Source organism: Mauremys reevesii, linkage group 8, assembly GCF_016161935.1.
Source record: "Mauremys reevesii isolate NIE-2019 linkage group 8, ASM1616193v1, whole genome shotgun sequence".
NCBI lineage: Eukaryota > Metazoa > Chordata > Testudines > Geoemydidae > Mauremys > Mauremys reevesii.
The window spans coordinates 103001749-103029615 of NC_052630.1; the positions used below are offsets into that span (position 1 = coordinate 103001749).

Sequence of the window (27867 nt, forward strand, 5' to 3'; positions counted from 1 at the left end):
AGGTTGTGCCAGAGACAGATACAGTGGTCAGGATTCTCACTGCTGCTCCAATAGCCTACATACGCTGATAACAGCCTGCATGGAGTTGGGAGCGTACTATCTCCATGAAGGGACTCCATCGGGCATTATCCTTGTCCCTCTCCCGCAAGCCCCGGTGCATGGGGTGTGCCCTGGGGCGGGACTGTAGCTGGCACCAGCACACCCGTTCTGGCTTGCACCACCAGCCATACGAAGCCCTGGGGACAACTGCAGAATTTACTCCAGAGGCAGCCTTGGTCGCCGGAGCAGTCCATAGTCAGGAAGGCAGAAAGGTCAGTTCCAGCCCACTTTGTCTCCCTTGTCCCTGGGCACCTGGCCCAGAATTGCAGCCATTCTCTCCCAGCGCTGCTGGCTGGGCTGGGGAGAAGACGAGCAATCTGACAAGACGGGATGGGAGCAGAAACAAGCCCTACATTTAGATCGAGGTCATCGAACTTGAGGTGGGATTGGGACAGAGGTGCTTTCCCTAATCTTGGAGCAAAGTCCACATGCAATAGGGAGGGATGGCAGGTGATTTTATCTCAGAGCTCAGAAGGCAGGGCACACCTGGCAGCCACACTTGAGAGTACTCTCTTCTGCCTCTCGCCTGCCTTCAGAAGCAAATTCCATCAGCTGAAGGGGCATGGAAGGCACTGGGTTGACAGTCCTCTTTAGAGTCACTGAGCAGGTATGATCGGGTAGTGTGTGTGCAGGTCCAATAAACCTGCGGCTGCCAATACACAAACAGTGCGAATGTTCGCCCCTGAGACCTTCAGCACCAACACCACTTGAATTAAAGAAGCACCTCCTTTGGCTGTGATGAAGGAGAGTCCTATCCTCACAGCAGCCAGCCACTAGAGGCCGATATGTTCACACAAATTAACTCAAATGTGCCACGCAAGCTTCCGCCACGCTCCGCCTCGGAGCCATTGGCTAGAGGGACAACCTCCAGAGGAGAAAAGGGTAATCCAAGCCCTGTGCCTAATCAGTCCAGGGCTGAACTGAGACGACCGTGTCCAGCTGGGGCCCCTTTGTTGTAAGAAAGCTCTTCAGAAACTGGGTGGGAGTTCGGAGAAGAGCAAAAGAAATGATATATGGGGGTCATTAAGGAAGCTCAAAGCAGCTGGATACATATGTCTTAGCTAAGCAACAGCTGGCAGGGGCCGAATGGTGTCCAAATATGTAAACAGTGTAAACCACAAAGCAGCAGAGGAATTATATGGGGATGCAGGTTGTGAGGGAAGGGTGTAGGAACAAATAGGATAAAATGAGTAAAGTGAAAATTTAGGCCCAGATACTCAAAGATATTTAGGCACCTAACTGCTAGTGAAAATCAGTGTGAGTTAGGCACTTAAATACCCTTGTGGATCTGGGCTTTAAGCTGTATTTCAAACAAATGTTTCCTGACAGTTCAAGCTTTGAGCCTGTGAAATACACAATAAGAAAGAGATACCATGGTGCCGAGGGCCATGTAAGCAGATAGAAATAATCTGGCATTGGCAAGGGAATGGAGTAGATTATTATGAGGGGTTTTTCCTTCTTTACCATCAATGGTATTGGTGTACCTGGTTTAGGGTTTCTATAGCACCTCAGCACTTCTCAGGTACAGTCAGATTCAGCAAAGTTGCCAGGAAGTGCTAACTGCGTTTGTGCACTCTAAACCCCTACACATTAGCTATTGGGCGGTCACCACCAATCCAGTTCATGTAAACCACTAAACTTCAGAGGTGAAATCCTGGCCCCATTGACTTCAGCAGGTCCATGATTTCACCCTTTACTGTGGTTTAGATTCTAGCTGCTGACACGTAGGTCAGGCTTGACAAAGCCCTGGCTGGGATGATTTAGTTGGGAATTGGTCCTGCTTTGAGCAGGGGGTTGGACTAGATGACTAGATGACCTCCTGAGGTCCCTTCCAACCCTGATATTCTATGATTCTATAATTCCTAAGCCTGCCGGCTTTTCAAACCCCACTCTGCTGTTTAGCGCATGGTAAAACAGATTCTAGGAAGTGGTATTAGGCTCATCCATTACTGCTCAGAGCTAGTTCATTGGTTTTAGGTAAGTGAAGCAGGACCTGCTTTCCATGTGTAACCCACTGGGCAGCTAGTGTTGATGGTCCCCCTCTGGGTCTGATGCACAGAGGATACATGTACAGACACTGCTAAGGAGTCAGACTCTTCAGCTAATGCTTTAGCGGCTCATTCATTAGCCCTGGAATTTCCCAGTTCAGTCTCTGGTATGTCAGCCAAGGTGGCAGCTGTCACACAGGCAATTTGCTGACAGGCATTTTGTGTTCTTAGAAGACTATGCAAATAATTGCACAGGGTAAAATTCACTCCCATACAGAGGGTTTCCACCTAGCCTATGCACAACTTAACTTCCATTTTAGCCTGTTTGGAGGGTCTCATAACCCTAGGCTGGCCCTCTGCACATGAATAAATTTTGTTGTTCTGAGTTCACTTTGGTTTTCAATTGAATCTTGCAGTGTACACCTACACTGGGGTTACTAAGGAAGATCAAAACAGCTGAATATGTATAAACCATAAAACAGGAATGGAATTATATAGGGATGCAAGTTAGGGTGTGTGGGGGGGTGAGGGGTGTTAATAGTTAGGAGCAAATACAGTAACTCCTCACTTAACGTCCTCCCGTTTAACGTTGTTTCAAAGTTACGTCGCTGCTCCGTTAGGGAACAGGTTCGTTTAAAGTTGTGCAATGCTCCCTTATAACGTTGTTTGGCTGCCTGCTCTGTCCACTGCTTGTAAGATTCTGTGGGAGAGCAGTGACTTTACAAGAGAGCATTGCACAAGTTCCTCTTCTCCGCCTCCTCCCCCTCCCTCCCAGCACTTCTCCCACCGCCAAACATCTTTTTGGCAGTGCTTAGGACTTCCTGGGAGAGAGGGGGAGGAGTGGAGACACAGCGTTTCCCCGCTCCTGCGCCTCCCTCCCAGAAAGTCCCTGCTCCTTCCCCCACCCCCGGAGTCCTAAGTGCCACCAAACAGCTGTTTGACGGCGCTTAGGACTTTCTGGGAGGGAGGGGGAGGAGTGGAGATGTGGCGCTTCCTCCCTCCTCCCCCTCCCTCCCAGTGCTTCGTTCTTAGGACTCTCTGGGAGGGAGGGACGGGGAGGAGAGGGGAAATGCTGCATCTCCACTCCTCCCCCTCCCTCCCAGAAAGTTCTAAGCGTCGCCAAACAGCTGTTTGGTGGCACTTAGCACTTTGGAGGGTGGGGAGAAAGGAGCAGGGATGTGGCTGCTCCGGAGAGGAGGTGGAGTGGGAGTGGGAAGAGGTGGGCCTGGAGTGGAACAGGGACAGGAAGAGGTGGGCCTGGAGCATCCCCCGGCAAAGTCAGCGTGTGTTCTTCTCCGGGGAACCTGCCGCTGCTGCTGCGAAGGTGCTTCCAGGTGTCCTTGCCTGCAGCAGGCTGTGCCTGTGTGGGGTAAGCCAGGGGCGCTTCCCAACCACAGTACAGTACTGTACTGTACAGAATATGATGCCTTTTGTCTGCCCCAAACAAATTTCCTTGGAACCTAACGCCCCGCATTTACATTACATCTTATGGGAAAATTGGATTTGTTTAACATCGTTTCACTTAAAGTTGCATTTTTCAGGAACAGAACTACAACGTTAAGTGAGGAGTTACTGTAGTTCTATAACAAGGCTACAGATTTCAAGATATCAGCGCTCCACTAAAAATGGACTTTGGTGGCAGGAACACTTAGCAACAGTAACCCTAAAACGATTTTTCCTTTCATAGTTTTGGCCTAAGCAAGGGGGCATGGGGTCGCCATTTGAGCTCCCCGCCTCAGGTGTCAAAATGTTGTGGGCTGGCCCCGACTTTGGTGGCAGGAACACTCAACAACTGTAATCCTAAGAACTCAGAAATAAAGTTGCCTGTTCTCACCTCCTCTGCTATATACGGCCTTGGCGTATTCGGGGTGGTAGATATTCAGGAATCCTAAGAAACCTCCAAACCATACAGAGTGAGCACATGGATATTTCTCTGCCCAAGATATGACCTTGTTGAGTTCTTGATCTTGAAGCTGTAATGATTTTTTACAAAGAAAAAAATACTGTTATGGAGAAAATGAAGGTGCAGGAAGGGATGGTCTCGTGGTTAAGTATTATAAAGGTTTATATTATGGTAGCACCTAAATATATCAGGATTGGGGCTGCATTGTGCTGGAAGCTGTACAAACACAGAAAAATGGCAATCCCTGCCCTGAAGAGCTTAGGCACTGGACTAAGACGCAGCAGACTTAGGTTCAATTCACAGCTCTGCTACTGGCTCCCTGTGTGACCTTGGGCAAATCAGTTAACTTCCCTGAGTCAGTTTGTGATAGTCTGAGTAGCACCTTCCCCATCCCACCAATTGTTCCCATTGATTTCAGTGGCTGTACTTGTGATAAAGTTATTAGTCAACTAGGAAAGATCATTCCAGTCTGGGCCTCTGTATCTCAAATGGGGATGATATGATTTTCTTTCTCCAACTGTTTGCCTGTCTCATCTTTGCAGTGCCTAGCACAATGGGACCCTGAACTAAAGACAGGTCTATGGGTGTGGCTACAAGAGAAACAATAAAGACATGATTCACATCTAGGGTTGCCAACTTTCAACTCGCACAAACCCAAACACCCGTGCTCCGCCCCCTGCCCCGCCCTTCCTCTGAGACCCCACCCCTGCCCCACCCCTTCTCCAAGGCCCCACCCCCTGCTCACTCCATCCCCCGTTCCGTCGCTCGCTCTCCCCCACCCTCACTTGCTCGCTCACTTTACTGAGCTGGCTCTTGGGGGTTGGGCTGTGGGAGGGATAGAGGGCTCTGGCTGAGGGTGCTGGCTCCAGAGTGGTGCCAGAACTGAGGAGTTCAGGGTGTGGGAGAGGACTCTGGGCTGAGGCTGCGCGTTGGGATAGGGGAGTGAGAGAGGGCTCTGGCTGGGGGTGTGGGCTCTGGAGTAGAGCCGGGGATGAGGGGTTTGGGTGAAGGGGGCTCTGGGCTGGGGGATGGAGCCAAGGGAGGGGGCTCTGGGCTGAGGCAGGGGGCTGGGGTGTGGGAGTACGGGCTCTGGGTTGGGAGTGCAGGTTCGAGATTGGGGCCAGAAATGAAGGGTTCAGGGTGTGGGAAGGAGCTCGGGGCTGGGGCAGAGGGTTGGTGTACAGTGGGGGTGAGTGCTCCAGCTGCCAAGGTCCCCTTTCGACCAGTTGTTCCAGTCAAAAAACAGACTCCTGGCAACAGTATTCACATCTGTAGAGTCTAAGGCAGCCTCCTGGTGCTTAGGATGGCAAATACAAGTGTTACCACGTCCCGCCAAAAGTATTGATGATTCAACAAATGAATACAGCCCTCAAGGAGAAAACATTTACAGGCCACAGAGAAAAACATTCAAAAGAAGTGGCTCTTTTCTCAAACTGGGTACATATATTTAGGCGGTAAATATCTTGGGTAAATTTATTTAGCAAGAGACTCTCCCTTCTCCTCTCTGTTTGGACTTGGGATAGAAAAAAAGGGGAGTGGGTTCCCAAAGATAAGCAGCCTCCATGGAAAGGAACAGTCCATCCCACATCCAGGGAGGCAGAGACTGTCTAGTAAATTTCACACACACACCCAAAATATTCAAAGTATTAAATATAGTGAGATCAGTATGAATGGTAAAATAGAGAGGGGTATGAATTCCAAAACCCGGGAGGTAAAATTCCAGTTGGGATAGCTCCCCTCCAATGTAAGACCCCCCAGAAAGCCACTGGCAGCTGCTGATCTGGCTATGAGACTTGTCACTGATCCTTGTTACAGCAGAGCCTTGCAATATTTTGGCCCAAGTTTTAAAAAGTGGCCTCTGTTTTGGGGGTACCTCCATTTTTGGGTGCCCAAGGGAGATACCTTGAGCCTGGTTGAATTGGAGCTGAGGGTGCTCAGCACCTCTGAAGAAATCAAGCCCTAGGTATTGAAGGTTGGGCACTGAAAAATGCAGGCTTTCCCCCTCCCCCCAATGATGACAGTGACCTTTACCATTCACACACAAAATCACTGACATCTCCCCATTTCTCTGCAAGTACGGGACAGCAGGGAAGTGTGCTGAGTTTACCAAGACTTCATTCGTTTGACACACACACTCCGACACGCTCCCTAATACATTCTCAAGCAGTATCATAAATAGACCGTACCTCATGGGCATGGCCATACAGCCAGTGCCTTGGTGGGCCTGGGAAGCAATCTAGGGCTTTGAGCAGTTGCTGTCTCCTCCGACACAGCTGGATCACTTTCAGCAGCGCATAGGTCAGGCAAAACACAGCAGCCAGGTAAAAAATCCGATGGATGTCCACATGCAGCCAGGCCCAGGAGGGCCCCATGCTGTCCAGCACAGATATCATGGTGCTCTCAGCCTTTGTCTCTCTTGCATATGCACTGAATTCACAATCTATACACACACGCACTTATCCCTGTGTGCAGTGGGAGCTGGAGTGAAGAGCCAGGGCTGGACTGGCTCTGAGATATCCGGTTACAGAGCCAAACCGCCCAGATAGAAACCATAAATGTCGTGCGACCTATCAGAGATCACACAGGCTTGAGGAGAAATGCTCAGTGGCCAGAGGTAAACGGATAGCAGTCCAGTGCTGAGCCCCTCCCCACAACACACAAGTAAATAGATGGACTTTGCAGCATGGTCTGAAGACCAGTATACTCGTATTCTGTTAAACCAGCCGGTGAAGTGAATTCCAGTCATTATTTTTACATATATAGACAGAGACCTTTGTATGTATTTATATACACACACACACATACAGACATGTATATATATAATATGGGGGGCTGATAACCTCAGTCACAGGTGGTGCTATCCAACACTTCCCATTATCAGACCATTTTCAGTTGCTTTACTTAACGGTTCGGGCTGACATTTGCCATTCTGGTGTCTGCCTGCTGGTAGCAGGCAATGTGGGGGAGCAACCTCCCTGTTTAGAATCAGGGAACAAGACTCAGATCCTAGGGAGAGGGGAGCAGTTTGGAAAAAGGAACTAAGAGGAGAAGGAAGAGAAACATGGACTTGTAATGATGCTGGTTCTGGTGGGACCCAACTGAGAGTGCCAATTCAGGACAAATTGCTTAAAGCAGGGCAGTTACAGCCCAAGGCTGGGGTTCCTTTGCACACCAAGGCAAACCAAACCAGCCAAACTTCGGTTTACCCTGCTAGCTAACCATAAGTCACACAAGCAATTCCCTTAGACACTCCAGTTTCCCAGTATCACCACCAGTGCCACTTGTTATGGGGACAAATGATTATGAAAACCAATACCCCAGTAAAGAAAAAAGGTTCTCCCGATTCCAAAGGACCAAGTCCCAGACCCAGGTCAATATACAAATCAGATCTTACGCACAAATCACGCTGTTGCCAACCCTTTAGAATCTAAAATCTAAAGGTTTATTCATAAAGGGAAAAAGATATAGGTGAGAGCTAGAATTGGTTAAAAGGAATCAATTACATACAATAATGACAAAGTTCTTGGTTCAGGCTTGTAGCAGTGATGGAAAAAATTGCAAGTTCAAATCAAGTCTCTGGAGTACACCACAGCTGGGATGGGTCATTCAGTCCTTTGGTCAGAGCTTCAGTTTGTAGCAAAGTCCCTCCAGAGGCAAGAAGCAGGATTGAAGACAAAATGGAGGGATTTCCAGGGCCTTTTATATCCTCTGCCCTGTGGAAGACCACAGCAGCAAGATGGAGCCTGGAGTCACATGGGCAAGCCACATGTCCATGCAGAGCTCATTTCTTTGCAGGTGGCAACCATTGCTCATATGCTATCTTGAATGTTCCCAGGAAGACTTCTTATGTGGATTGGAGTCTTCCAAGGTCTGTTGTCAGTTAAGTGTTTCTTGACTGGGCACTTAACTTGCAAATTCCTTTCTCAAGAAGCTTTGTACAATATTTGCTGCAAATATATAACAGTGGTTGCACCAATAATGATCTGTACGGTCACAGGTTATATTAACAACATCACAGGACTGTGAGTGGGGATGAGAGGATACTGGGACTGGCTGGGCAAGGAGACTGGGACAGTAATCGGGTGCCTAACCTTAGACACCAAGGGCTAGATTCTCCAGTCGCTTTCACCAGGGGTAAAGGATTGTGACTCTATTGGCTTCAGCGGAGTTTACACCAGACTTACATTGTTGTAAGTGAGATCAGAATCAAGCCCTCAGTTTCGAAAAGCTTGACCTGCTGACTTGCCCATGGTCCTGTAACAAGTCCAGTAGCTCAAAGGTCTCTGGGTCCCAATGCATTCCTCAGCTTAGAACAAACCAGCAATTAAGAGTTGAGTTAAAATTCTTTGTCCTTTTGAGTCCCAAGGTCATCTAGGCCAGATCCTCAACTGATGTAAATCAGAGTGGCTCCATTGACTTCAATGCAGCTCTATCAGCTGGGGAGCTGTCCCACTGAGCTGTTATTTGCTGTTTTTTTTAAGGCTAATGGAACTGCAGAAATTTACAGGTGTTACTTACTTAACCTTAAAGAAGAGGTGAGTGTTTGAATTCATTGAAACCTAGACACAGTGTGCACTCCTGTTTTACAAAAGGCTAGATCCTGTGAGAGTCTGTGGGCCTCCTGCAAATGACTGGGCATCCTCAGAGCCAATTCCTGGCAGCTTTGTGTTTGTCTGGTGGTACAAAGGGCACAGAGATCTCTCCCAACATGTCGGCTCTGACACACAATGAGTCCCTGGGTACAGCAAACTTGGTATAAACAGTTCTATGCTACCTGCTCCACCCGTAGCTGGATGGGACTTTTCTGGGAGGTCCAGGAGCAGGAGGGGCAGAACTGAACTATTTTTACTATTACTTCTTTGTATTCTGTCTTCCAGTGATTCCCAGTCAGTAGGGAAATCCCTATGGAACTGCTCTTGCCAGAGTAATTTAAAGCAGCCCTTAGGCTGCTCAAGGCAGCGGAAATTTCACTTAGGTTGCATTTCTTCCCCTGCCCTGGATTCTTTGTTAAGTGCAGTTTGGCTAGATGCAGGGACCTTGCCCAGAACTCAGTGGGAAGATGCTCTAAGCCTCCGTAGATCTAGGGTTAAGATCTCTTAGGCCTTTGATACAGTCTGATGTTCCTCTTAGAAATTTCCCATTGTAGCTACTCCCAGTACAGCTCCAGCAGGGGCAGGAACAGTGGGAGCACTTGTATAGCATGGCCACCCCCGTTGTTTGTAACTACCAGGTTGTCTATGCCTGCTTGGAACAGGATGAACTGACCCAGAGTCATTGTTTGAAGGGACTAGATTTGTTTCTTGGATGTGGGGAAGATCTTATTCAACAGTCAGAGCTTCTATTCCTTGTGTTTTAGAGATTTTAGTGTAGTGAACGTTTGAAGGGTTATCTATTTCCTCTCCTAAGAGTTTATTGGGCAGCTTTCTCAGCTTAGCACAAAGGTCATTATTTGTGCACAATACAGTTAAAGGTTTATGAAGGAGTTGCATAACATGTATCCCCCTTTGAGGGATCTGCTTCCACAAAGGGACCTTAAATTAATCTTATCAGTGCTTATGAAGCCGCTATTTGAACCCTTAGCACAGTGGTCTTTGTTTTATTTATCTGTCAAAACTGTTTATTATTGCTATAACCATCAGCCAGACGGGTGAGTGAATTGCTTGCTTTGATGGCCGATAAGCCTTCACAAAGTCAAAGTGGATCTTAGACCTGATCCCAGGTTTTTAACCAAAAATAGTATCTGAGTTTCATGTCAGACTAAATTTGCTGGTATTTTCCCCCAAACTGCATACTAATAAAAGGGAATCTGTGTCACATACTTGAGATGTTAGAAAGGGTTTAGCATATTATTTAAATAGAACAAAGGGTTTTAGGAAATCATCTTGGTTGTTTCTTATGCTAATAACTAAGGCTAAGATTATGTCATAGAGATTACAGAAGTCACAGAGACCACTGTGACATTTTCCACTTCAGCCCTGGTGGGACTGGAGCCGTCAGCATCCCTAGAGATCTCAGCAACTGTGTGTGGCAGGGGCCACCCGCAGCTCTCAGCCACCACGGCAATCGGGGGGACCCCAGAGCTGTCATCTACTGCAGTGGTGTGTGCTGGACCCCCACCCTCCAGACCTGCAGCAGGTCTTGAGCTCTCATCCCCCCCAATCAGCCCCATTTTGTCATAGTTATTTGTAGAAAAAGTCAGGGACAAGTCACAGGCTTCCATGAATTTTTGTTTATTGTCCATGACCTGTCCCTGACTTTTACTAAAAATAACTGTGACAAAATCTTAACCTTACCCATAATCATATGTGACTTTCTGCTCAGACTATTTCCAGATGGGTTAAAAACCATATCATTGGCAGTACCTGTGCCTACTTTTGTAAGGTCTCAGTTTACTAGGCCAGTGGTGGCATGTTTTGCTTGCCTTAAACATGTTCCTATCAGAGAAAATCTATAAGGCTGCTCATACCTTTACTAAACTTTGTGCTTTGGTTCTGCCTTCGAGAGTGGATGCTGGATTTGGTAGAGCAGTGCTCCAATCATTATTTAATTAGGATTCCGCTTCCCTCTCCTGCGTCTTCAGCACTGCTTGACAAACTACCCATAAGTGCAAATATGCGGAGCCACTTGAAGAAGAAATGAGGGTTAATTGCTTGTAAATGGAGCTCTTTGAGATGACTCTACATATTCCTACTTCCCATCCACCTTCTTCTCTTTGTCAGTGTCCTGCTGTGGTTTCTCTGGGTTTGTAGTGGAAAGATAGAGGGCGCAGGACTCCCTTGTATACCCTCATCCTCAGAACAGTCTAAGACCTGAGGGGAAGGGCAGGGGAGGTGCATGGGTGCTCTGATTAGCACTGTTTGGAAGGTTGGTGCATTACCCATAACTATGACATGCAACAACATCACAAAGAAACTCAGCTTACAGGTAATTTTCATTCATAAAGACCTCAGGTTTGGGCCCAGTAGGAAAGTAATAGTAACACTAATGGGAAGGGGGTAGGTTTGGAAGATAAAATAAAAAAAGAACAAGTTAAAAATCACTTAGAAAAGTTAGATGTCTGCAAGTCACCAGGGCCTGATGAAATGCATCCTAGAATACTCAAGGAGCTAATAGGGTTGGTATCTGAGCATCTAGTTATTATCTTTGGAAAATCATGGGAGACAGGAGAGATTCCAGAAGACTGGAAAAGGGCAAATATAGTGTCCATCTATGAAAAGGGAAATAAAAACAACCCAGGAAACTACAGACCAGTTAGTTTAACTTCAGTGCCAGGGAAGATAATGGAGCAAGTAATTAAGGAAATCATCTGCAAACACTTGGAAGGTGGTAAGGTGATAGGGAATAGCCAGCATGGATTTGTAAAGAACAAATCATGTCAAACCAATCTGATAGCTTTCTTTGATAGGATAACAAGTCTTGTGAATAAGGGAGAAGCGGTGGATGTGATATACCTAGACTTTAGTAAGGCATTTGATACAGTCTCGCATGATATTCTTATCAATAAACTAGGCAAATGCAACTTAGATGGGGCTACTATAAGGTGGGTGCATAACTGGCTGGATAACCGTACTCAGAGAGTAGTTATTAATGGTTCTCAATCCTGCTGGAAAGGTATAACAAGTAGGGTTCCGCAGGGGTCTGTTTTGGGACCAGCTCTGTTCAATATCTTCATCAACGACTTAGATATTGGCATAGAAAGTACGCTTATTAAGTTTTCAGATGATACCAAACTGGGAGGGACTGTAACTGCTTTGGAGGATAGGGTCATAATTCAAAATGATCTGGAAAATTGGAGAAATGGTCTGAGGTAAACAGGATGAAGTTTAATAAAGACAAATGCAAAGTGCTCCACTTAAGAAGGAACAATCAGTTTCACACATACAGAATGGGAAGAGACTGTCTAGGAAGGAGTATGGCAGAAAGAGTTCTAGGGGTTATAGTGGACCACAAGCTAAATATGAGTCAACAGTGTGATGCTGTTGCAAAAAAAGCAAACATGATTCTGGGATGCATTAACAGGTGTGTTGTGAGCAAGACACAAGAAGTCATTCTTCCGCTCTACTCTGCACTGGTTAGGCCTCAACTGGAGTATTGTGTCCAGTTCTGGGCACCGCATTTCAAGACAGATGTGGAGAAATTGGAGAGGGTCCAGAGAAGAGCAACAAGAAGGATTAAAGGTCTAGAGAACATGACCTGTGAAGGAGGCTGAAAGAATTGGGTTTGTTTAGTATGGAAAAGAGAAGACTGAGAGGGGACATGAGAGCAGTTTTCAGGTATCTAAAAGGGTGTCATAAGGAGGAAGGAGAAAACTTGTTCATCTTAGCCTCTAAAGATAGAACAAGAAGCAATGGGGTTAAACTGCAGCAAGGGAGGTTTAGGTTGGGCATTAGGAAAAAGTTCCTAACTGTCAGGGTGGTTAAACACTGGAATAAACTGCCTAGGGAGGTTGTGGAATCTCCATCTCTCGAGATATTTAAGAGTAGGTTAGATAAATGTCTATCAGGGATGGTCTAGACAGTATTTGGTCCTGCCATGAGGGCAGGGGACTGGACTCAATGACCTCTCAAGGTTTCTTTCAGTCCTAGAATCTATGAATTTATGAATAATAATATACCGTGCATGGCTTGAGTATAAAGGCAGCAGGCAAGCCGAGGTTTCCCTCCTCTTCTTTGTTAGCTGCCATGATAAGCCCCTACAAAGGAGTATATTATTAGTTACCATTGCATTGAGTATAGTAGGTTGGGCTTGAATTACAGAGTGTCAGGATCCTATGAAATACCTTGTATGGAAGAAGTCGGGAGCTTTTTCCTAGTACTTTTTCTGGAGCTTCTTTTTCTTTGAGTGCTTTTTCCTGTAGCTCTTTTTTTTCTTTGTTCTCCTATATTCTATAGACTATCTTTTTATCTATCTTCTATCACGCTATCAGCTCAGCTTGTGCAGTATAGTATAACTACTCAACATTCCTAACTGTTGGGGAAGCCAGCACCATCCTGTTACCGGGCATACCAGGTCCTTCACCTCCTATTACCGGGTCCTCAAGGAAGAGTGTGAGTATGTTAGGTTAAGGTACTTACAATAGGAATGTTTTGGAACAGCAGGAGTTTTGGAATTCTTTTACTGTTTTGGAGTCATAAGTTTCATAGCATTTATTATTCTTTTGTTAATCTCAATAAAGTTTTATCAATTTGGTATTGTCCTCGGTGTCAGTGTTTTTGCCAAGCACCCCAAGAGTCTTCTCCTGATATAGAACTCTCTGAGTCCCTGAACCCTGTAGTCTGAATTGGACAAGAACCTATAAATCTTTTGGTCTGATATGATCAGTGGCAAGCCATAACAGCTAACTCGTCAAATTCAGGTCAACAAGCTGACTCAGATGCACTTGTTTCTTGTAACTGCTGTCTTCCAGATACACTACTGGATAGACAGTAACCACTTTACAAATATTGCTGTGTCAGGATTCAATATTGGGAACCAGACACTGAACAAGATTGTTTTGAATAATGTGCCTCAGTTCGGATGCAGTGTCACTGACCCCCAGTTATGACTGGTAGTAACAAGGAATTTGTCTACACAATTTGGAACATTGCCAATTTACCACTGTTTTTGTTATACCCTGAGGGCAATCCCAGTTGGCTATTTATTACTAATAAGGTCAGGCAACTTTCCTTTTTAAAATATTCTCTGATGAGTTAATTATGGTAGCTACTATGCAACTCTCATAAGCAGTACAAATAATTTCTTTACCAATCCAGTTTTTCCTTGCCTTCATATTGTTTGCTGCAAGTAGCTTGTTCATTTTTACTTGTGTTTGATTTAATAGTTTAGCAGTATGATGCACGTTGTAAATCGTGTACTGTTTCTTTGGTAACCAGATCATCAATATCATGAATTATAGATTCAGAGACAGTTTCCACTACCTAGTGGTCACAATAGTTATATATATTTCATGTTACCTTTGTTCGAAATGGATATTCCAGGTTTAAATAATCTTGAAATTTAACCAATAATTCCGTCTAGATTTTGGAGTCTCCTATTTTGAAACATACCATGCTGTAGAATAGTCTTTTACCCAGCCCTTGAGTCTTGTGCATATTCCTGATAAGATGCTAGTATGTTAATTAACAAAGAAGTATATGGTAATGATAGATTTGCTTTTACACACTAACCAAATTCAGCCATATTTCAGGGAGAAAGATTTAAAATGACCGGCACATGAACTCACTTTGTTTAGTAGCACACTGTTTAACTAACAGACCTGGCCCAGCTTGTGGTTTATAGTTGTTTGCAGTTAACTGTCCATATAGGGTAGGATGAGATGTGGCTGACCAGTCTGTTATTTATAAAGCACTTTATTTTTATTTCTTCTGACATCCAGGAGTTTCTTCACTGTGCACTGATATCTTGTGGTGTCTTCAGTATTTCAGATGCACCCTTAAACAGCTTAATTTGGTTAACACAATCAAGTCTTTTCATTTTACATTTTTCTTATTTTCAATAACCCAAGTTTAATACATGTTAACTTAGCTTGTTTACAATATAATAGGGATCAAGTCTTCTATAGCACAAGCTGTGCTTTTGTTCTGATTTTCCCAATTCTTTAGCTTCAATATACCTGTTTTAGATGCTCTTACAGTTGTTGCATAGACAGGCATTTTCACTTAATGTGCATTACTAATTTTTTCATAATAAATATAGTGCTTGACTGCTAAAATAGATGCTCACTAGCTTCTGTGAGAAGGTGTATTGCTCTCCCCTGCTGAGCTTTCTGTTTTAGTGAAAGAGTTAGTAACAGAACTTTGTAGTTACTTATTTCTGATAGCAATCACCTTTTGTTAACGGCTTGAAAGCACAAACTTTAACAGCCTCTATTTCTTCTTAACATAACATAAAAGAAAATAGCATAAAAATTAAACCCAAATGAATTTTAAATGCAAACTCCTTGAGGGTATTAAATTTTCATGACACTTGGTTGTGTTTGGGAGACAAATGTGGAAACTTGCTGAAATTGTTTGGTTCACTTTAACATTTTGCAACATAAGCAGTCCTAGTAAATATTTTTATATTTTTTGACATTTTTGCTATAACATTCCTATAACTATATTTTAATATTTAATAAAGGCACAAACAAGTTTATCAAAACCCCAGAAAAGGAACTAACATTTTGTTAATATGAACTTTGCATTAATGTTGAAGTTTTTAATTTGAACTAAAAAGCTTTTGATTAATAAAAGAGAACCCTTTTTGTTTGTAATTAAAGTATTAACTGAGGCACAAATTTATGTACCTACATCTATAACTGAGGCCTTTTGGGGCATTGCAAAAATTAATTGGGATTATGATGGTTATAATTCAACCATAATATTAAAATAGTGTGATACCACGTATAAAAAATGAGTATCAAATTGGCTTTTGTTGCAACAAAGTAAAAACAAACAAAAAATTAGGCATGTAACACACATAACATATGATGAGAGAGGACAACATACATGACATACAGGGCAAACTTATAATTAAAGATGAACGGTGCCAGAATTGTATTTATAGCTGTACAAGATAAGGCATTATGAGCTTAAAGTTATTAGGGCAATGCATTTTAGAAAGCAGATGGGTAAACAAAAGAGTTAAATATTTAGATAGGCAAGTTATTACCCTTTTATTTAAAACTTTTAATAAGTATTGATACAAATGCCTATAAAGTTGTTGTATTAATTTCATTAACTTATGGCAGTTTCCATTGCTTCATATGACTTTTATTGTAAAAACGCTACTATGTGGAAATAAGGAAAACCCATGTTTCAAATATTAGTTAATGACTAAGATTAGAAGCAGAGTTAACATTTCTGTTGCTTGGCAACCATATCATCAAGGAAGTTAACACTTCAGGAATGCAACAGCTGGAAATACTCTTAAAATAATGAATTTACTGGAGTTATTTAAAGTAATGTTACCACCTTATGCATTTTGATTATTTCTTTTGGTTTTTTCAGTTGCTCCATTTCTTTCTGTGATGGGGGTTCTGAACCCTGTAATAACTATGACTTTTAATATTTAAAACAAAGAGAGGGCAGAAGTGAGGCGAGGGGGTGGGGAGCAGCCTAGGAAGGGAGGGAGACCTGAGCCAAGCAGCAGCAGCAGCAGCTGCAGCAGTGAGTTTAGCCAACTCACAGAGGATATGAAGGAAAGCTTAAGTGGTGTGCAAAACTATCTGAGAAAAATGGTTATATTATGAGCTCTGAGGGGGCCTCCATGGGTTAGAGCAGGGGACTGGCAACTCGGACTCCTGGTTTTGATCCTGGCTCTCACAGGAGAGTGAGGGTTGCTACCTGCTCCTGAAAAACCTGAATTTGTTCCCCGCAGTGTCTGTTGCTTTTGCCTGCCTGCCAAATGGATTGCTGGAGTGGCCTTCCCGGCTGCAGTTAACTGTTTCCGGGCAGCACGCTGCCTCAGTTCTAGGTGCTAACCCATGCACTCTTGGGTTTTCACTTTAAAATCCTTTTCTATCCACTCCCCTGCGATCAAGTCACAGCCCCTGTCGCCTAATGTGCACTGCTAACGGTTCCATTTCCTCCTCCATCTGATTTACCAATCTAGTGAAAGTATTGTTTGCTCCTTCCCCCTCCTGTGCACTTGCTTTTCCCGTTCTGACAGGTACCATGCTAGGTCTCGATTTAGGATTTGCCAGAACCTGCGGTCTCTCATCATAAGGTGGCGGTTGGGGTGCGGAGGCCCCCTGCATGGACTACCCAATGATTATTGGTCTGGGTCATTCCACACGTCCCCATTTCAATCATCCCAGGTTCCATCTTTCAGTTTTCCAAGGCCACCTTTTTCCATTTCTGTCCCCATCCTCCGGGCACAGTATAAGTACCCAAAACCTGTTGCTGCTCACCCAGATTTATAGCAGGGAACAGCACTTCTCTTTTTTGCAGATTCTCTAAAGCTGATTCCAATTTTCTGTTCTGCTCCTGTGCTTGCTGCAGCATACCATGTATCTGAACTGCTTACTGCCCTGCCAGTAGCGCTTGTGTTTTCCAGTGCTCCATTCCTTCTGTTGCCTCTGCTCTTTTTTTTGTCTCTATTACTTGCCCTGCCAATTTTGTGGCGTGTTGTTTCAGTCATCTAATGGACCTACCCATAGTTTGCAATATTCTACATTTCTTCTTATTATTATTATTCAAGGTTACAGTCACTTCAGTAGCCTTACAGATTCCAGTCCATGTTTCCTCGCTTTCTTTTTAAACCTAATATGGGCCATCTTTACTCATTACTTAGCGTGTCCATTCCTCATCAAACAGTGAGGATCTGAAGGGAGGGGATAAGGGGATTTCCTAACTCAGAGTTTTCTGCCATCTAAGGTTGCAACTCTAAGAGTGGGTAGCTCGCCACTAACCAAAACAACCATCGAGTTCACCACGTCCATCGAGTTAAGTCCGCTAGGTGCTGCTGTTTCCAGATCTCCAATGTCAGCTGCATTAGCAGAGAGCACAGCTGGCTGAGTCGGCAGACCCTGATAAAGAAAGATCACAGGCTCAATTTGGTGGCAAAAGAGCTCGGCCAGGTTTATTGGTGACGAAGCACAGTGCTAGTGCCCCAGCTCAGTGGACACTAACACTCGTATGCTCGAGATAATGGTACCAGCTCCATCAGCACATCAGAAGGCTGACCCCTCGGCAAGCACAAAGTTGCCCCTCCTTTGTCATCTCCTTTTATACATTGATACAGATACGTTCCATATTACACTCCAGAAGTTGTTCATTACCACCCTATACCTTGTACCTGCTAGTTCGAACAAAACATCCTCATCCGTTATCCTGTCACCTCATCCTTATCTTACGAGGGATCAGTGTGTTCCTCTACCATCTCTTAGGAATGTGTTTACATACATACATAGAGGTACCGGAGGATGAAGGTGAAGGTTCCTCTTAATGCACATAGTGATGTAAGGCACCTTGACGAGGTCACTCCTAAAATGAACCAAAGACAGAGATTGTGAATGAGTGGCACCTACCTCTTAGTACAGAAAGTCGAGTAGGTAACACATGCCCAACACCAGTACATAGAGTGCAATGCCATTTGCAAGTTGCAGATCTCTATACTGACATGGGTTCTGTTCAAATGACTGGTACACCAGATGGAGAGCTCTGTCTAAGCTCAAAAACTTGTCTCTTTCAGCACCAGAAGCTTGTCCAATAAAAAATATTACCTCATCCACTTTGTCTCTCGGTACACCACAATAATTTATTTGTCTCCCAAACAATTGTAAAGACTATAAAATACAATACTGCACTTCTGTCTCTTCTTTACATCTGAGGATGGGCCCTTAATGAAAACCCCATCTCCAAACCCCACCAAATCTTGGGGTTATTCAACATCTGAACTCAGATTCAGATAAAAATTCCACAAAGAGAGCAATGATGATTAGACAGCTAACTCTCCAGGTCACATGGCCAAACAGCATTTTGTGCCCGCTGTCCAGATTTGGAGCCTGCATCACACACGTTTGGGAAGTGCAAATTTAGAAGCAGAGATGAGGACACTCTGAAAGTGGGGCACTCAACATCTTCACATGGGTTTTTAAAATGTATTTTTTTTAAATTCTTTTGAATTCATTTTTAGTAGCTCCCTTCTCAGCTTCTGGAAATCACTTGGGCCAAATCCACAGCTAATCTAGATTGGTAGCACTCCACTGATACCAACAGAGTGACATCGATATACACCAACTGAGGATCTGGCTCATGGTTTGTAAGTGAAATGTGTGCAGGAAAAACAATGTGCTCCTTTGTTATGGAGTCCTGTCCTTTGCTAATTTATGGGCCAACAATCTGCCCAAGGAATAACCCACATTACAATCTAAGAACCTTCCTAATCTCAATTTTTAGGGAAAGAATTTGAAGTAAAAGACCCAGAAAGTGCTGCGTGATCACATGCCAACCTTTTTGTCACATGATCCAGGATGGGCTGGAAGCCTGTAAAAAGCTCTAATATTGAACAATAGTTAGTGACAGTATCATGGTACTGTGTGGAGAGGTGAGAGAGGAGATCGGTATGATGAATGGGGGGAGTATGGCAATCTGGAAATATAGGATTTTATATATTCAAAATTGGGTAGGGCAAGATTGTGTCCCGCTTTCTCCAGTGTTTTGTAGAGGATGGGGGGCAGTAGGGACTAGCTGGGGGAGAAGGAAGCATATGGCATAACCCTCAGTTGTCCTCCAGAGTCTCAGCTTCTGTTTAAAAGCAAAGGAATTGCATGATGGGGTTGCCTGTGACAGCGGGGGACTGGACTCCATGACCCAGCAGGTCTCATCTGGTTCTATTTCTTAGGTAAGTCTCTAGCTATTACAGAGGAAGAAACCTTCAAAATGTGAAGTGAGAGTGACTGACGCAGGAATGAGTTTGCAGAGAGCCTGAAAGAGCAGCCTGGAGAGGTGTGAACTGTCCCATATGTCTCACTGGTGCGGAAGGTGATACTTTAAACGTCAGCGCAGTTAACTATTTCACTGCTTATCGAAGCATGTAAAAAAAGAGAGGAAGGGTCATAGCATAAAGCTGTGTTGCTCAGATTGTATGGAAGGAAGATAGAGGCCTGACTTGAGAGTTGTGGTAAAAGGTCACAGGACTAGTCACGGAGAGGTGAATGGCCTGGAGAGCGCGGCCCTGACTCAGGAGCCAGAGGAACTGTGAACAATGTGCTGCTATTGACTGTTGGGTGAGTGACCTGACGGTGATGGCCCCAGAGAGGGGGCTGGAGAAAGCTGTCTCTTTAGATGCTGACCGTGGGAACTGCAGAATGCTTTTACTGCAAGGCTTTTGGGGAGCTGGCAGGTGGGAATGCGTTGTGCCCAGCGGTGAGCTTTGTGCTGGACACGGAGGCCGAGATTTTCAAAGCGATGAAGGTGTCACTGGACTCAGCGTTGCAGCACCTAACGGACGTAGAGGCTACATTTCATTTTCACAAGGGATTTAGTCTCCTTGGAGCCAGAATCCCATTGAAAGTGAGGCCATATCTACAGGGCCGCCCAGAGGGAGGGGCAAGTGGGGCAATTTGCCCCGGGCCCAGCAGGGGCCCCCACGAGAGTTTTTCGGGGCCCCTGGAGCGGGGTCCTTCACTCGCTCCCGGGGCCCCGGAAAACTCTCACAGGGCCCGGGCCCCCGGAGCTTCTTCGCTCCCGGTCTTCGCTGGCCGGGGGTCCTTCCGCTCCGGGACAGAAGGACCCCCCCCCGCCGCTGAATTACTGCTGAAGCGGGACCCGCCGCCGGAGTGCAGCCGGCTCTTAGGCGGTAATTCGGTGGGGGGGGGGGTCCTTCCGTTCCGGGACCCGCCGCCGAAGTGCCCTGAAGACCCGCGGCAGGGGCTGCACTTCGGCGGCGGGTCCCGCTTCAGCGGTAATTCGGCAGAGGGGGGTCCCCGCCGTGGGTCTTTGGGGCACTTTGGCGGCCGCTCCCGGAACGGAAGGACCCCCCCGCTGCCGACTTACCGCCAAAGCGGGGGCCCCCACCGCCGAAGACCCCGGGCTCCCGGAATCCTCTGGGCGGCCCTGCATATCTATACTACACAACGAAGTCGACCTAGCTTACAGCGGCACACAGCCGCCACAGTAATCACACTGCTTGTGCGTGTCTACACTTTGCTCCTTGTGTCAGCGGTGCGCACCCTCACCAGGAGCGCTCGCACCAATTGAACTGTCAGTGCGGGGCATTGTGGGACAGCTTCTGAATGCCAGCAACAGTTAATATAAGCAACGTGGTCTCTACACTGACACTGACAATCTAACTACATTGACCTTGACTCTATGCTGTTCGTGGAGGTGAAGTTAGTAAATCGGTGTAGTGGAGGACCGAAATTTGAATGTAGACACTTACAAAGTTAGTTCGACATAAGCTGCCTTGCATTGACCTAACTCTATAGTATAGACCAGGCCTCAGTAGGATTTAGGTTGCTAAGTGCCTAAATCACTTTTTAGAATAAGAGGTAGTCTCTTAAATTAATTAGGTGTTGCAACATTGTGCAGCGACACCTAAATACCTTTAAAAACCTGGGTCTGGGAGATAATGTTCCCTTCATGGTCGAACAAAAATGGGAAACTGAGGCTGGGCACATCTCTGGTGCTGTGGCTTGAGGCTGGAGGGTGCTCCAGGAGGGGTCACCCTATGGTGGGTTTGCAGGGAGGTGTGGTTGGTTCTGTTCTCCTGAAGGAGACTCAAGGCCCAAAAGTTTGGGAACCACGATCTTGCTCACATTGGTGAGCGCATCCCACTGATGTCAGTGTGTCTACTCATGCAAGCAGCTGATCTAGCTAGTGTGACAATTCTGATGTGCTTCGTTCTCAGGGGAGGTTCTGTTATTATGACTGTTATGTAGAAGCTCCATAGTACGATTTCTTTCCCTTTACCCATTCTGAGCCCTCTCGGAAGCAAGAGGAATACTGCCATTAATTTCAGTGCCAGCAAGATTGTCATTTTCTGTCTGGAAAATGTTCCCCCCCTCCACCTGCCAACTATGTTTTAAACAGATTTACCATTTGCTCCCCAATTTGTAGCTCAGTGCTGCTGATGGTATGAGCACTGTTTGGGAACAGTGGTTGGTAAATGCTTCTACAGATCCAGCAGAGGGTGCATAGAACACACAAATAATGGTGCATGAGTTTCATTGAATTAGTAGCTGTTTTTTAATTTAATTTCTCATTGGTGGGATAGTGAGATTTTAAAGACAGATGCACAAAATCCAGGGAATGCACCTCTCTGACCTGTATTTTTAATGTAGGGTAAACTCTAGGCCTCCGCTGTTTGACTTAATCCGTTTGTACCTGAAATGAGCCTAGTAGCACTCATAATTAGGAAGATGAAAGTCCTGTGAAACTGATGACAACATACAGCCCTTCAAGATATACAATGATATAAAGTGTCCAAAGAGATGCTGAGCTTCTTGGTTTTGTGAATAATGCTCTCAAGAATAGATCAGTCCCCTGAAAATGATCTTAGGCGGGAAAGTCATCAAATACACTGTAAGATCTCCCCACTGAACTGTATCCCAGTCTCCCAGAATCTGCTTGATCTCTTCCCTGCATCTCCGCTGGTGCTCTGGGTGCAGGGCAGGCAATGTATAAGCCAGGAGGTCCCACTGGCCGTGGTATTGGGACCCTCGCACATGAAAGTGTCCACCTCAGCACACAGATCTTCATCGGATAATCCAGCTCCATTTTTATCCCAGTAAAGCAAGGATACTGCTCAGGGGTGCGAATCAGCCAGCCATTGGACACTATGTTCACAGATCTTGCTGAATCTCGCTGTACCGGTCATGATGGTGACAAGGGCTGAGTAAAGTAAGAAACAGCCAAGAATTTCACTTCAGATTTGACTCAAACCTAAATTCTCCTGACTGCATAATCATAACAGTCCCTTCTGGCCTTCAATTCTATGACCTAGGGCCAAGTTCATCCCAGGGCTGGGAGTGACTTCCCGGAACTGCATGGGGGTGGGGATTGTTTCACTATGGGCTGCCACAAGCCTTGCAGCCACTGGGGAATGGGCCAACATGCAACATTGCCCTCACACATCCCGTCCCTCCCCAGACACGCCCCCTCACCCACCCTGACATGCCCCAGAATACTGCCTCCTGGTAACTGGCTCGGAGATTTCCTCCAGCTTCTCCTCTGTGATCAGTTCTTCCCATTTAACCTAAAAAAGGAGACAGGGATAAGTAGGGCTGCCCAGAGTGGGGGGCAAGTGGGGCAATTTGCCCCAGGCCCCGGGCCCCGCAGGTGCCCCGTGAGTCCTGGCCCGGCAGCAGTCCGGGTCTTCAGATGGCATTTCGGCGGCAAGGGGGCCCTTCAGTGCTGCTGAAGATGAGGCACATCTGAAGGGTCCCCCCGCCACCGAAATGTCGCCAAAGACCCAGACCGCTGCCGGGTGAGTACAAGGGCCACAGCTCCCCTGCTTTGCCCCAGGCCCCCTGAATCCTCTGGGCGGCCCTGGGGATAAGAGGGAACAAGATGATTTGGTGAGATGTCATTGTCCTTTCATTTTTAAAATATACCAAAGGTACCTTCAACGTTTATGCAACAAAATTGGGAAGAAAGGAGAATGATGCCTGGTTATTTAAATTTTAAAGATACCATCTTTAAAATAAGAATAAGATGTGTGATTGCACCTGGCATTTATGGTAGAGGCCCAAAGGAATTTTTCTTCCTCTGCCTGAGTTAAATGCCAGCTACTTTGATAGTCAGATTAGAGCAGACTTTAAAGTGTAGTTATGACCAGAAATGTGACTCCTTCTTACTTGATAGATCTTGTGTGTCTAAGGCTACATCTACACTATGAGTTAGATGTAACCAGTGGGTGTGTACTCAGCACAGCTAGGTAGTGTTTCCTCTGTCATTAATGCTGGTCTACACTGGGGGTGGGTGGGGGGGAAGATCAGTCTAATACGTGAATAACATAGCTGAACTCGACGTACTTAGATCTACTTACCGTGGTGTCTTCACTGTGGTAAGTCAACGGCTGATGCTCTCCTGTTGACTCTGCCTGCACCTCTCACCCTGGTGGAGTACTGGAGTCAACACGAGAGCGCTTGGCCATCGACTTATCGCATCTAGACTAGACACAATAAATCAACCCCTTCTGGATCGATCGCCACCCAGCAATCGATCCAGTGGGTAATGTAGACAAGTGTGCCACCTTGGCTACGCTGCTATTTATAGATGCGCTAGCATGATGAGAGCTGGTGCAAGTATGCGTACAGAAGCAGGGCAGTCACACCCCTAGCTCGTAATATAGATGGAGCCTTAGGGTAGGTCCATACTTACCCGCCGGGTTGACGCGGAGAGTTCGACTTCTCGGAGTTCGAACTATCGCGTCTAATCTAGACGCGATAGTTCGAACTCCAGACGCGCTCCCGTCGACTCCGGAACTCCACCACCGCGAACGGCGGTGGCGGAGTCGACGGGGGAGCCGCGGACTTCGATCCCGCGGCGTCAGGACGGGTAAGTCAGTCGAACTAAGGTAGTTCGACTTCAGCTACGCTATTCACATAGCTGAAGTCGCGTACCTTAGTTCGACACCCCCCCCCCAGTGTAGACCAGGCCTTAGAGTCACAGCCATTTACTTAATGACTTTGGGGAGCATTTTCAAAAGCACCTAAGTCCCAGTTTCAAAAGTCCCATAGGCACCTAGCCTAAGTTACTGAAGCGCTTTTGGAAATTTTACCCTTTATGGCTGAAATAATTTGTACCTTCCCTTATTCCTGTAGAGTCCATGCAGCTGTGGAAGAATGAGCTGAATTCCATTCTGCCTCATCCATCGGCAATAAAATTACTAGCTAAGGTCTGCTTGCAGAATCCCTATTACTGGTGCTTGATTTTTTTTTAAGTCCCACATCACTAGCCAGTTACAAAAATAATCTTTAAATTTGAGCAAATTTGTGATGGAGCCACCAAGAGGGTATAGAAATACAAAGCTACTTATTGAGAGATTCCAGAGGACTGGAAAAGGGCAAATATAGTGCCAATCTATAAAAAAGGAAATAAGGACAACCCGGGGAATTACAGACCAGTCAGCTTAACTTCAGCATCCAGAAGGATAATGGAGCAAATAATTAAACAATCAATTTGTGAACACCTACAAGATAATAAGGTGATAAGTAACAGTCAGCATGGATTTATCAAGAAGAAATTATGTTAAACCAACCTAATAGCCTTCTTTGACAGGGTAACAAGTCTTGTGGGTAGGGGGGAAGCGGTAGATGTCATTTATCTTGACTTTAGTAACACTTTTGATACTGTCTCGCATGTCCTTCTCCTAAACAAACTAGGGAAATACAACCTAGATGGAGCTACTATAAGGTGGATGCATAACTGATTGGAAAACCGTTCCCAGAGAGTAGTTATCAGTGGTTCACAGTCAAACTGGAAGGGCATACTGAGCGGGGTCCTGCAGGGATCAGTTCTGGGTCCAGTTCTGCTCAATATCTTCAGCACTGATTTAGATAATGGCATAGAGAGTACACTTATAAAGTTTGTGGCTGATACCAAGCTGGGAAGGGTTGCAAGTGCTTTGCAGGATAGAATTAAAATTCAAAATGATCTGGACAAACTGGAGAAATGGTCTGAAGTAAATAGGATGAAATTCAATAAGGACAAATGCAAAGTGCTCCACTTAGGAAGGAACAATCGGCTGCACACATACAAAATGGGAAATGACTGCCTGGGAAGGAGCACTGCTTAAAGGGATCAGGGGGTCATAGTAGACCACAAGCTAAATATGAGTCAATAGTGCAACACTGTTGCAAAAAAAAGCAAACATCATTCTGTGATGTATCAGCAGGAGTGTTGTAAGCAAGACACAAGAAGTAATTCTTCCACTCTACTCCACACTGATTAGGCCTCAGATGGAATATTGTGTCCAGTTCTGTTCCAGGAAAGGCATGGACAAATTGGAGAAAGTCCAGAGGAGAGGAACAAAAATGATAAAAGGTCTAGAAAACATGAGCTATGAGAGAAGAGAACACTAAGAGGGAACATGATAACAGTTTTCTAGTGCATAAAAGGTTGTTACAAGGAGGAGGGAGAAAATTTGTTCTCTTTAACCTCTGAGGACAGGACAAGGAGCAATGGCTTTAAATTGCAGTAAGGGTAGTTTAGACTGGACATTAGTAAAAACTTCCTAACTGTGTGAGTGTAGTTAAGCACTGGAATAAATTGCCTAGGGAGGTTGTGGAATCTCCATCACTAGAGATTTTTAAGAGCAGGTCAGACAAAGATCAGTCAAGGATGGTCTAATAATACTTAGTCCCACCTTAAGTGCAGGGAACTGGACTAAAAGACTTCTCGAGGTCCCTTCCAGTCCCATGATTCTCTGGTTCTATGATTGATAATCTCCCCAATTTCCCTCAGAATTGTAAATGGTCAAGAAGGTGGATGATGGTTTTAGCCCAGTGGATTGGTACACATATTATGTGCTGATAAATAATATTACCCTTGGGACCTGTAAAAGCCAAAAGATTATTGGGTGAGAAAAATAAATAGCACTGTATTAGGGGCTGAATGATACACTGATTGGCTACATTGAACGGTCAGTGCTAAAGCTGCTTATAATGGTTTGGTTGAATCTTACACAGAGGTCCCCCTTCCTTCCCAGGAGAATGAGAAAACTCAAAAGAAATGAAAAATGATCACAGAAAAGCGACAAGTGCTAATTATCACAGTGGCTAAATCCAAATTAGAATTAAACCTATCACATCAGGGTTTAAACCAATCTCTTTCTGAAGGAACTAGGAACAGACCTAAAATGGAAGACAAATTATCCACCTCTGCTGATGTGAGGATTTTTGCACCTTCATCAGGTGCCGGCCGCTGTCAGACAGGAAACCAGAGTTGATTCAGAGCTGGGTTTCTTTTTAATTGCCCCAGCGCAGTTTGAGGGTGGAGGATGAAAGATCATCATGGGCAAACTGGGTGTGGGTTTGCTTGACGTTTTTCAAAACGTCATCGATTGGTTTAATAAACCCCAAATGGGGGCTGGTTTGAATCTGGGTTCCGTTTTACCCAAGCAGACGAAGTTCAAAGGTCTGGAGGGAAGATTCCTGTTTAGGGACATATCTGTATGTAGCATTCTAGAAAATGAGGTTTGCAACAAAGCTATGGCTGCTACTGCAATGGAAGGGGTGACTGGTGGTCTTTCCTTGAAAGACTGTGGACTCTTCCAGGATAGATAATATGCTAACAGTACTGAGCTTGCAGCAGTGAATGGTTATCAGACAGCTGCACCCAGCTGGCTATAGGGAACAGTGAGCTCTTTGTAACAGATTTCGAGAACCATGCTGTCCTATGAAGGGATGGATCTGCATGACACTTGGGCATTTCTGAGACCATTCAAAAATAAAATGCAATAATTCTTACCTTCTGTGGCAAATATGGCCTGAGCATAATCAGGGCAGCTGATACTTAAATACACTGAGAAACTCTCCACCCAACAGGAAAGTCATAGAAGTATTTATGGCTCCAAGTCACCACCTTGCCTATGTCATTTTCATCTTGCTGAAACGGTAGCAATAAGGGGGTCGGTGGGGACGGCATAGGAAAATAAGATTGTTGACAAAACCTCCTTTCTACGGAGTGTAAGAGTCTTTCCAGAGTCAGACAAATGATCACCAGAGGCTATTACAAGCTGGCAATGGTTCATTAGGCATTCAGAGACCAAACTGATGAGTGAAGTGTAAAAAACCTAAATAGAATAGAATGACTCTATTCCGTAGTGCATTAAGCAGCGTGACTAACACCTGTCTTGTGTTTGTTCTCTCATTGTCTCTTCAGGAGCAGAATTGTTTGCAGCGGGGTGTTTTGTTTTGCAATTGTTTAATAATAAACATACAGGTTGTTATGTGTTTATGATCTATCCAAATATGTCTCCATGTCAGTGCTGAAATGCCAGCTGGCATGAGAGTATTGCAGTGCCACTTGGCATTTTTAATTAACTCTAACAGTCTTTTTAATGATCATTATTTATTATTTGTGTTAGTGGAGCACCCAGGCACCCCAGTCATGGGCCAGGACCCCGTCATGCGAGGTGTTGTATGGACACAGAACAAAATGACGGTCCCTGCGCCAAAGATCTTACAGTCTAAGTATCAAACAAGAGACAACAGATGTATACAGATAGATGGGGGTGTACAAGGAAACAATGAGACAATATTGATCAGCATGATAGGTTGTCATCTCAGTACACCCTCAGTCAAGTTTTTTGTAGGCATCACAGCAAAGGAGAGTTTGGAGCAGGATAATGGGTTGGTGTTAATGGGGAACTCCTCCCCAGCATGAGGGCTAGCATGGGAGACAAGCATAAAGGTGCTTTTTCAAAAGTGCAACAAGTAGGAAATGGAGG

At 45.2% G+C, this 27867-nt stretch overlaps 1 protein-coding gene and 1 long non-coding RNA gene across 3 annotated transcripts in view; one reads left to right on the forward strand and one right to left on the reverse strand.

Moving 5' to 3' along the window:
• Positions 1-6480, reverse strand: part of LOC120369613 (cytochrome P450 4B1-like) — a 28240-nt gene extending 21760 nt beyond the window's left edge. For both annotated transcript variants that reach the window (XM_039483089.1, XM_039483090.1), the window contains exons 1-2: positions 6177-6480; positions 3922-4060 (exon numbers count right to left, since the gene is read on the reverse strand). In XM_039483089.1, the coding sequence (XP_039339023.1) occupies positions 3922-4060; positions 6177-6383 (346 nt within the window). In that variant the 5' untranslated portion in view covers positions 6384-6480. The remainder of the gene's footprint in view (positions 1-3921; positions 4061-6176) is intronic.
• LOC120369614 overlaps positions 1-27867 on the forward strand; it is a 163766-nt gene that overhangs the window by 28511 nt on the left and 107388 nt on the right. The gene's annotated exons all lie outside the window — the stretch shown is intronic.